This window comes from Anarhichas minor, unplaced genomic scaffold (assembly GCF_050575085.1).
Source record: "Anarhichas minor isolate MPS153535 unplaced genomic scaffold, ASM5057508v1 ptg000042l, whole genome shotgun sequence".
NCBI classification, from domain to species: Eukaryota; Metazoa; Chordata; class Actinopteri; order Perciformes; family Anarhichadidae; genus Anarhichas; species Anarhichas minor.
The window spans coordinates 6,954,530-6,966,579 of record NW_027466488.1 but is presented as its reverse complement, the minus strand read 5'-3'; the positions used below and the strand labels follow the sequence as shown (position 1 = coordinate 6,966,579).

At 40.5% G+C, this 12,050-nt stretch overlaps 1 protein-coding gene across 1 annotated transcript in view; it reads left to right on the top strand.

Moving 5' to 3' along the window:
* ush2a (Usher syndrome 2A (autosomal recessive, mild)) overlaps nt 1-12,050 on the top strand; it is a 193,846-nt gene that overhangs the window by 132,677 nt on the left and 49,119 nt on the right. Inside the window, exons 62-65 of the mRNA XM_076110215.1 lie at nt 6,249-6,472; nt 7,309-7,648; nt 9,908-10,105; nt 10,262-10,416. Coding sequence (XP_075966330.1) covers nt 6,249-6,472; nt 7,309-7,648; nt 9,908-10,105; nt 10,262-10,416 — 917 coding nt within the window. The remainder of the gene's footprint in view (nt 1-6,248; nt 6,473-7,308; nt 7,649-9,907; nt 10,106-10,261; nt 10,417-12,050) is intronic.

Here is a 12,050-nt window from a genome sequence, read left to right as displayed (position 1 = left end):
CCCATTTGAGAACCACCGCACTAGAGAACCTCTACTTGCTGGCCAGCACTTGCTTTGAACGTCCTGGTGCTACATATGGCCTCTATCACACCCCTAACTCACCAACTCTCGGATCACATTGATGCCAGTGATGGATAACATGAAGGAGGCGGTTCATGGGTCTTTGTGTTGTGTCACCTACAATGTCTCTGGTAGGGTTGAGGAAAGAATTGGTGTAGGCAGTATGTGTAAGCATTGGAAAGTGGAAGGCATGTGGGATTACCTGTGAGGTGAATACATCTGCTCTGGAGTCTCCATGTGTGTCTGCTTTAAAAGATGTTATTAATTTAATCATTTTACATCTTTATGAATTGATAAAAGAGTTTGTTTCCGTAACTGACAAAAATGGTTATATCTCTCTATCTTCTATCTTACAACTTGCAGAACACTTGGCTTGTGTATAGATATTTTATTTCTTATTTTATTGTTGGTCATTGGTGCTTTTTGTATAACTTATATGTACACCTATCTTTTTTACTACTTCTGTACATTACAGTCCTGTCTATCCGTTACCTTTATTTGTCCACCTTCCTTGTCCTTGTCTGTTATTTCTATTTCTGTATAAGTACTTAAGAGAGATGAAAAACAAACAAGTCATATTCCTTGTATGTCCACACATACTTGGCTAATTAAGGTGATTCTGATGATATGTACTTGATAACCATACAAACACAACACATGATTTTGGTGCATCCACAGGAGACTACAAAATACAGTATGTTATGTTCTTTATTTCTCATATCACATCTTTCAATAGTTTTTTCCTGTTTTATCCATTTGTCAAGCTCTTTCAGTTGTTCATTTCTTTATCACAATGTCTATCTTCATCTCAGTCCCCCTTCTCACACAGACACTTTAAACACACACCATGAACAGCTGCTTGCTGTGTGTCTCAGTTTTTAGTGAATCCCTGTAGAGTGGTGAAAATATAACTGCCACCAACGCATTTCCCTAAGCTCAACACACACATACACACAATGAAACAAACACTCAAGACTCATACAGCCAAAGATGCACACACACACAATGTCACACACACACATGCCCAGCTGGTAATGCTGTTGAGATGAATAAAAAAAAAGACGTCAGAAAGACAAGAGGACAACCAGTCAGCTGGGAAAAGAGTGTGTGCGTGTGCGTGTCTTTGATTATATATGTGTGTGTGTGCGTGTCTTTGATTATATATGTGTGTGTGTGTGCGTGTCTTTGATTATATATATGTGTGTGTGTGTGCTTGCTGCCCTAACATCCACATGTGTGTGTCCACATGGGAACACTGTGCACTGTGTGAGAAAGTCAATCTACTGCGATTTCATCTCTCGACATGGCATATAGTCTGGCCCCTTTGGAGCACAAAGTGCGCGCACATACACACACACACACTCAACACACAAACCCTCCCTCATGCAGAGAGTGTGTGTGTGCATGTTTGTGTAGAGCCCAACCAACACTGGATATTTGAGGCTGATACTTTATTGAGAGTTTCATGAGAACTGATGTAGTTGTTTTTAACAGATGCATCACAAACAATTGTGACCACCAAGATATTGAGCAGGATTTCAAATGTTTATCAACTATAAACAATAACTCAACAAAAATGCATAAATAGTGGAGCTGACATTCAATATATAGTGTATGGAAATATACCCCCATACATTTACATTTTTGAAAATGATATTCTGAACTATAATACATTAAATGAAAAGTGTATTACAGTGTGTACTCTACAAGCCTGTAGCATGACAATTCAGAATCTTTGATCGCTGAAATAGCCTGTCACAGATGACTCATTCATTTGTATGTATGAATACATATATAAATGTGTATTTTGCAGGTACTTTTTTGTTTCTGTTTATCAGATACAAGATACAGTAAAGCTTTCTCCAACCAATATTCATGTCAACAGATTGAATTCAAATCAAAAACACATTTTCAAACATGTCTTTAGCGTGTCTTGTCTGCAATTATTTGTAACTTATTGACCGGCATATATGCCCGATACCAATATGTTTTGTATATCTGCGATAAGCTTGCTCTTAAATAACGCTTTTATGTGCTTGATCCTTAATGTGTATGAGTGTCCAGATGTATGAAAGCTTCTTCAATGTGACTGTGTGTGTGCTTGTATGCATGAACACAGACTGAGTATGTGTGCACTTGCTTTGCACTTTGTGCCAAACCCCTTGTAATATATGCAGGTATTTAAAAGTGTTTGGTTTGTTTAAAGTTGTGGAGGGGTTTTGGTCTCCTAGAGAGCTCGGATAACTCTAATCCACAACACACATTTTTATCAGTAGTTCATTGGCAGGGCTAAATATTGACTTATCATTAAGTGGAATGACTGAAACCCTAATAATAATTCTCGTTGTCTAAGCACCTTGTGTTGACGCGGCGCTCCCGATGCTATTAACGAATGTATGCAAATCCAACGTAAATCTGAAGATTAGGGCTGAAGCATTCTGCAATGCAAGAGAGAAAACAAGAGGTGTGTGATGGAATGTTATCAACGCATACACTCACATGCATATGCATGCACAAACGCACACAGCTTACAGAGAGGAAGAGAAAATAGTAGGTGTGTGTTTCAAAACGGTAACACAAATGTACAAGCATGTCACACAAACCCAAACAGATAATGCTTACAAAGACAGGGATTGGATTTCTGCTGAATGGGTGATAATTCAGTAGTGAAGTTTAGCTGCAGAGCAGTAAACAAGCTAATGTAGACCTATAAACTGAATGGAGGCAGAGATAGAGAGAGCAATAGTGGAGGGGAAAGAAGAGGAAGAGGAGGAGGAGGAGGAGGAAATGAAGAAGATGTAAAGATGATGGGAAGAAAATAGGGGGAAAGAGGAACAAGTAGAAATGTTGGAACAGAAAGAAGGGCGGATTAATAGTATGATGGGAAAAATAGTTAAATTAAAACATTGGGGATAGAAAAGGGACGAAGTAAAAGAAGGTAGAACATGGACTACAGTGGGAAGACAAAGACCGTTGTGAAGATTGGGAGATATAGGTGGAAGTAAGGGATGCGGCTAAAAAAGAATGATCAGAGAAAGAACAGATTGGTGTGGAGAAGCGGCAGGAGATAACTCTTGAACTTCAGGTCACAGGTGATAAAGTTGCCATTTCCTAGAGTCAGAAGAAGCGAAAGGGAGAATCAAGATATGTAGTGTTTTTGAACAGAGCCATGTCGAACGATACATGGAAAGACAGTCTGACTGCTTGGGAGTAAATGGAAGTGAGACAAATAAGTAAAAATTGTGAGCCACAGAGGGCCTGGCGTCCGGATGGGAGGGAGGAGTAGAGGTGAAGATGCCGAGAGGACGAGGGATGAGTGGAAGGAAGCTATTTTGGAAAAGTGTTGAGCTGTTTATTTGCGCGTCATTGAAGCTGAAGTAAGGCGCTGGGGGAATTGGCCACCAAGCCCCCACTCTGCAACAGCTGCCGCTGCTAAGTGAGTTACTAGCCGTCAGACTGCCTTTATGTCACACAATCACACACATACATACGCATGCATTTTCCTGTCAAATGTTTCTTTCCTGTGATGGATGCGGTGAAGATATAATGCACTGCAACAGCACAGGAGAAAATATGTGCCACCCTCCACTTCTGGCCTTTAAGTGAAATGATTGCCTAAATGAACAGCTTTTCATGTGCGCAAAGAGTGAGCGCTGATTGGGTTGTTAAACAATAAGTTATTTATCACTCCACAACTAGCTGCAGCCCCATTAAAGGGCGAGGCCATGGTACAATGCAATGACTTAGTGTTTAATGTCTGCTGTCAAATAAAATGGGCAACACAGCTGGGGGTAGATAGTGCCACAGATCAGTATGTCATCGGCTGTTAGGATGAATTTGCTAAATACCTCATGAAAGTTAGATTATTTATAAATAAACTAAATAATCACGGGAGACCGAGGGGTTCTTATAACATTTCAGTCTGATTCAAAATGAGAAGCTTTTTTTTCAATTGGACTCTCATTAAAATACAATTTGTCCTTTTTCCATCAGCCCGGTTATGATATTTTAGTTGAGCTGTGTCGTGCCATGCCATGCTCATTTGTATTTTCAATGCATTCTCACAGTGGGGGGTTACTTTGCTGACTCAGTATCATAGCAGGACAATATTATAGTCCTAATCCATTGTATGGCCAAAGCTTGACAATCCTCCCCCTCAACTAAGCTAATACGCCAAAGTAACCGGATTGGCTCAACTTGTGTTATTGGGAGCGCCACTGGAGAGAAGGCACCAGGTCCCATATTAAAAAAAGTGTGATATTCATGTCTGGTTCTGTCCCGCGGTCCGCCCTTCAAGTGCAGCTTGATCCGGTATGCCACAATGGAGCCAGGTCTCTGTAAAAATGTGGGCATAACAGTCACCAACGTGGTTTAGGCAAATTGTACTGCCACCGGACATAAGCCAGGAGCAGACTGGGTGGTGGAATCGCCTCAGGTCCTAGCTGGGTTAGCTCAGCTTCCATCTTGCCTCTCCTCCTGGGGCGGTCGACCCTGCTTTCAATGGCGTAAGCGGGGATCGCCTCAAGGTGCACTCCCCACGAATGAATCCCTTCTTCGATGTTGATGAGTGTATTCGGTCATGTTCAATTCAATTTATTTTTGTATAGCCCAAAATCACAAATTGCAAATTTTTCTCAGAGGGCTTTACAATATGTACACATTTGACATCCTCTGTCCCAGAACCCTCGCATCGGAACAGGAAAAACTCCCCCAAAAAAAACCTTTAACGGGGAGAAAAGAGGACGAAACCTTAGGGAGAGCAACAGAGGAGGGATCCCTCTCCCAGGATGGACAGAAGTGCAATAGATGTCATGTGTAGAACAGGATAACTGTTGCCATATGCCTTAAGTGCTTCAGTAATTAACACGAGAGGACAACAAATTAAGACAAAACTGTGGCGAAATTCATGGGAGTTACCGGCCGCAGCATGTACATACGACGCCGTTGCCATAGTATGATATGCATTTGTTTTTTTGGTTTGTAGCTCCTCTTTAAGAGCTGCTGCCAGTTTTGTGTCACCCTCATGTTTATTTTGGGGTATCACAATTGTGTGAAGGTGGAAATAAGTTCATGTAGTCAGTATAGTACTAAAACATAACATAACTAACCTTAGTTACTCAATAAGAAGGACTTTATATGCCTATAGACTTCATTAGCAGCTTTTCTAACGAGAATAATGTATAACTTCTTGCGTTTCTGTAGAGGAAAATGATATTTTCTCCACCAAGAACAATTCTTTCGACTTAAAATGTACAGACACTTAAACAGTTTAAATTTGTCAATCATTCAAAGTGACTCAAATCATTTGAATTTGAAATATGAAGCGCTGGAGAATGTGGAGAAACATGGCTTGAAATTTGATATTCAGCTGCAAAACATTTACAGGGAAATGGAGTGATAGCATGTATTTTAAATGTCACCTTGCTGCTGAAGGTGAAGTGGTAGCAGAAAGACATCACCTATCACTGTCAGAGATGGCAGCTCTCAGAAAAACACACTTCCTCTCCCCCTGCACACTTTCGACAGCATAGCCTGAATATTACTGCTGTACGAAGAGATGAATACAGGAGAGGAAAAGAGGCGTACAGGGGAGGAGAAGAGGAAAGGGAGGATAAGAGTCGATAAGAGAAGATGCACACTAATATTTAGAGCAGCGTAAATACTGTTTCTGTGCAGACGGGAAAATAGAGGTTGAGGAGAAGACGAAACGAGAGTTTGGGAAGTGTAGAGGAGAGACAATACTGCATGGCCTGGATCTTTTTACAGTATGGAGAGAAGAGGAACATAAAACAAGAGGAGGCGAAGGGAAGGGATTGACGTAGGAGGAGAGGTGGAGGAGGAGGAAATATTAATAGGATGAGTAGTATTTGAGGATTCCTTGCTTGAGTATGGCGAAGCAGAGGATGACAAGAAGAGGTGATGATGAAAACAATCAAAGTGAGACACAAAACGGTGCTTTCACTGTTGAATGTAGAAATATAACCACAGCATGTAAATTATATAAATCTGTGTAATACATTTGTAGCTAATTTAAATATCCAGAACTTAAAACTGATTAATTAGAGAATTAAAAGACACACTCGTCTTGTGTAGTCTGTAAATGAGAAGTGGAAGGTGTTCCATAAAAGATCATTTCCTGCTACAGTACGATCAGAACAATAGCGTGATGCATGTTTTCTTATCCTTAGGTTTTGTCTGCTGTGGTCAGGAGTATATAAACTCTTCAACCTCTCTGTGCTGTGTGAGTAATGACGGATATCCCATCATGCACCCTGCTGGCAATGCCACAGTGACACTGCAGTGCTGTGGGTCAAAGGTCATACATCAGGAGGAGGAGTGCTGCAATGGGATTGGCTATGACCCTCAACGACACGTGTGTGCAGATGAACCCACACCCGGCCTGTTGATACAGGTATGTGAGAGAATGTGTGTGGTGTGTACAACTGTTTGTGTCTCTGTGTTTATGTCTCTACACACTATAGCAAATGAATGTCGAAGTTTGTGAAATCCTCTCTGTTTTTATGCTGTTTTATTTATGTTTTTTCTTAGACATACTGTATATGATATGTGAGGCACATCATAAATCACTTTTTAAAACGTCATTTGTTCTTAATACAGTAGCTGTTTGACACATTCTATGTTATTTTTCATGTGTAGAGTTGTGCCATATGTCCTTTACATTTTCTCTGTGGATTAAATGTCTACTAGAAGTGTTTCAAAAGCAGGTCATCTTCTAGCAATATTGGTAGATAGAATTTCTCTCTCTCTCTTTCTCTTTCTCTTTCTCCCTCTCCCTCTCCCTCTCCCAAACTCATTGTCACATCAGGAGTTGGGGATTGAGCCATTTTCCATTTATCAACTGGGGTCATGTGGTGTTTGTGTGTTCCTAAGTCAGCATGAAACAGGCACGCGCATACACACATACACAAACAGAGGCGCACACACACAGGGACAAAGGGTAGGAACTCTCATTAGCTCTAATGATGTCATTAAGGACCATGCTTACCACACACAAGCACGAACATAGCTACATGTATTGCACGTATTGTGTGTTAGAGACGGAGAGAAACGCTTCAGAATTAGTAAAAGATAATAGTAAACTTCTATAAGATGAGTTTCTGTGGTAGTTGTGACAGTGTGCAGTGCAATCATGTCGACAAATCACTTACAGAAAATTAAGATTTTTAACCTCATAGTTACATTTTTTCTCTCCATCTTTAACTGTCTCTCCTTTCCACCTCTGTGCAGCACCAGTGTTTGCAGGGCGCCGTGTGTCCTGTAGCTGCAGCTTCTACAGCTTACTGTGGCTCGTGTGACCTCGATCCATCTACGAACGCCTGCACATGGGTCCTGTCTGCGCACAAACACCCTGATAAACCCTCCACAACATACTCACCTTCCCTCAACACCACTCATGAAACTCTCACTAGGGGCCTGTCTACAAATACAAACAGAAGTGATAACGCATACAAAATGGCAGAGGCATACAGTCACACACACACTGAGAACCTGCAATTCGAGGGGAGCCTGTGTCCATCTCATGAGGAGGTAGTGTACAGCGGAGATGCCAACAGATGCACCTATACAGGTAATTGTGTGTGTTCAGTGGAAAACAATAGGCTAAACTTTAAATGACCAAACTTGTACTTTTCCATAGTAATTAGCATAGCTTATGTTTAATATGTTTATATATATTTTTTTACCTTAACGTTTTGGACCTTAGTGCTGAGTGTCTTTGGTGACGAGACTATTTTTCTAATCACAAGGGCACAGCGACCGCAATTTGATACATTTGTTTTGCCACCAATCAAATTTGCCTGTTTCATTATCTCTCTTTAAAAGAAAATGTTTGTACCAATCAATGCCTCAGGTTGCCTGATGTAATAGAGTTTTAAACCCTTTGCTTTGACCATTTATAGTATTTTTGCATCGCTGCGTCTGACCTCCGAGCCACTATAAAGAACAACTAGAACAGAATATAGCCATCTGTGAAACACACCGTTCATGGACATTGTGAGCATGCGGAAACCAATTCTGCATTTACTCTAAATGTTTCAGCCGCTGCAATCAACGGGCTTTAGAGACAGATGCCCTTCTACACGCTCACACACACACACACACCAAGACAGCTGTTGGACTGTACATTGGTTGCTGTTAACGTAGTAACTCTATCTGTGTTGTACACTTGTGTGTCATTAAAACTTAAAGATGGGCGTTTAAATGGCATTTCAACATTCTCCACTATTTATCAGCCTAAAGGGAATTTGTGGTGTGGCAGGGGTGTGTGTATGTGTGTGTTGGTGTTTGTGGGCGTGTAAGTCAGGATTTTCAGTCTGTCCACACATTATTTATCTGGGTAGATGCGTCTGTTTAATCAAGACTAATTCTGGTTGTGGATGTTATGTGTGTATGCGTAGTTGTGCAATAATTACATGTTTTTTGTGTGCGTTAGTGTCCAGTTAGTTACCATTTAAGTGTGCTTCTGTAGTGTGTGTGTGTGTGTGTGTGTGTGTGTGTGTGTGTGTGTGTGTGTGTGTGTGTGTGTGTGTGTGTGTGTGTGTGTGTGTGTGTGTGTGTGTGTGTGTGTGTGTGTGTGTGTGTGTGTGTGTGTGTGTGTGTGGGGCGGTTAGGATAAGAGTTTCTAGGCAATGCTGTGACACCATCTGGGCAGAGGCACATAAAGCTGTCGCCACCCACCATACACCAGATGTTTCTCATGCACACACACACTCTCTCACGCAGGGTATCATGCTATGGTTCTCTGGGAAAGAATCCTAAGGTAGATCACACACAAATAGCTACACATGTGCAATGAGGGATATCAATATATACTGTATTGTCCACACCCAATTTTAATTTATATTTTTTGGAATTAGTTTTTAATCAAACACAGAAATTCAATCTCCAGGCATGTATCTATGCAAACACATTCCGTGTTTTATTTAAATGTGTGTGTTGCTGTGTGTGTGTCGCTGCTTCAGTTATCACTGTAGTAAAGACAAGAGTCCCAGACTGGGGGTTAAAACGTGGTCTCATTTACAGCAGCAGTCCCTTAACACTCCTAAAAATAATGCACGTGAGCGTGTGGAAGGGCATCTGTATGTATATATGCTCCTGTATGTATACCTCACCAGAAGGGTTGTCGCAAACCGTCTCCCAGAATGCTTCAGTAACTGCCTGACGTTTACAACTATGCACCAGTGATAGTGCATATATTTGGTATATGTTTATATAAAGTGTGCTTACATTGGCAGTACAACTCCCATGTTGTACAAAAGTGTCACAACCTGAACCCTTTTGTACAACAGTTAAATATTTGAAGGTACAAATCCATCAGAATCATTTTGCTACTTACAGTCTTTAAATTTGGTGAGGAGTACACTATATTTTGAATTGCTTATCTTAATTTGTCTCTACTATTGCAACTTGACAGGCTGTAAAGTCAAATTAAAGAAATGCACTCAATAATTCAAATCAGCGGATGCAAAGTCTTTGTTGTATTGGATTTTGATTTTTTTATTATTTGCAGTTGGTTTTTTATATATTGATATATTTTATATTTACCACAATGTATAGATGTCTCTTTTCCACCAATCACCACATATTTTTTGTATTATTTTATATTAGCTCTTTCAGTGAGAATGAATTGACAACTCGATTGCATACTGGACTTAGAACTTACTATGTGTGCACTTACAGTATTCATCACTTGTACTTGTTCCAGTGTTTGTAAATTATTCATGAATCAATATATTGACAATCTTACTGACAGATTTTTATTATTTTATTGTTCTACCTCCCTTGCTCCTTTTCTTCTGTCATTCCGACCTTACTTACTCTCTAATAGACTCTGACCTGGAGCCCTTCACCACCTATGAGTACAGAGTGAGAGGCTGGAACAGCTTTGGACGAAGCTCCAGTGACGTTACAACAGTGACCACCAGTGAAGACAAACCGTGGGGAGTGGCACCGCCCCGCTGGAGTCGCTTAGGTGAACGAGATGACATCATCCAGCTGCTATGGCAAGCACCCGCCAGGCCTAATGGTGTGTATGGCGGTGTGCACGTATCACTAAAAATCCCCCTTTCTAAAGATGACTGTGAATTTTGGCTTGAAAGTCAACAAGGCCGGACGTTTCACATCTTTTGAATATTGAGAAACTTCTGACATTGATTAAAAAGTAACTTCTCCATTTTACCAGGCGACATCACCCACTATGTTATACTGCGAGATGGACAAGAACGCTACCGCGGTGATGAAAACAGTTTCACTGATGTGGGTGGGATCAGGCCTTTCCAGGAATACAATTACCAGCTGAGGGTCTGTAACCGGGCTGGTTGTACCGACAGCACACAGGTAAGACTACTAGTGTCTTTTTGTCATTGCTACTACAGTTCTGCTGTGTCAGACTAATGATGCGTTGCATCACAGTATCAGCTCATTAGAAGTTTCTGTGGCTAACCTTATGCTTACCTGTCTCTCACAAATATAATACAGAGTCTGTATCAGTATTCAAGTTTGTAGGAGTATAAAGTTCAGGGGGTGCTGGGAGTTTGGAGCATTCGAAGCAAATACACAGAACTGGGCTGGCCTGGCCTGCCTTTTCTTAAAGCTTGAAATATCAGCAGTAGCTTTTGAGACAACCAAAAAGTGACTGATAAGTAACACTTATATTGTAGTTATTCTGTACATATTTACCAATTGTGCACCTGGAGTTGGAAAGGGAATGTCTGTTCTGTTGATTTTTACTCTGTTATTTGATTGTCTCTGTCCTGCCAGCACCTCCATGTACAGCTCTCTCTCTCTCTCTTCACACACCAACACACACACTCACACTTTCCAAAACCTTACTCTATTGTAGCACCCCATTTCATAAAGACATTATTCCCCTGTATGATTATCTAATGCAGGGGTGTCAAACTCATTTTCACTCTGGGCCACATCAGCATCACGGTCGCCCACAAAGGGCCGGTTGTAAATGTAAGACTGTGTCAATGTAACTTCTCCTAACATATTGGTAAATCACTGTCTCTGCATTTGATTATTGTTTATTCAAGTGTTAAAATATATATATAAATGTAAAAATATATTTAAGCACATTTCTGTTATTATAACTTAAATCTTTCTATCTCATAATTATGACTTTCTATCTCATAACTTCGACTTTCTATCTCATAATTTCGACTATGGGAATATTTTTATTATCAAGTCTAACTTTAAATTATTATTAATTATTATTATTATTATTTTTTTTTTAATCTGACGGATTCGCGGGCCACATAAAATGACGTGGCGGGCCGTATGTTTGACACCCCTGATCTAATGGCTCCTCTAAAGATGGACTGAGCTTCACTGAACTAAGTACCACTTTACTCCATAGTTCAGTTCATTCCTTTAATTTAGGCTGAACAATTAAAGGAGTGTATGTGTGTGAGAGAGGGAGCACAAAGAGAACATTGCTTTGAGATAAAATACCCATGTGGGTATATTTCTAATTGATAATCAATGTAACTCAGTGTTTTTTTTATTATTTCTTTCATGAAACAACAATCTAATTCTTCTTCGGTAATCAATATATTTACCATAATAGTCAACGGTGTTCATGAGCTGCCTTTGTGACTAAGACTCATCCCTTGTGCTCCTACACACCTGAAGTACCCTCTACCTGTCTGAATACAGGTGTGCAACAATCACTTTTCCTTCCTTGTTCTGTCAAGGAGAAATTGCCTGGACATGCAGCCCCCTGCTTCACGTTTGGTAAACTTACAAGAGCAACCTTGCAGCGATGGCCTTCTGCAGTTGGTTACTCATCTGATCCATTGTTTTGCCGGTGGCCTTTAAATGCCCTTTTACCCTCTCGTAAAAGCCTCCTCAGCTGCTGCTTTCCAGACGTTGTTTACATCATAATTCAGGTGCTCAGTTGTTCCGCAAGTGATATTTTACAAATTGTAAACTTGTGTCTGACCTTTGTTGTTGAACAATTACAGTGT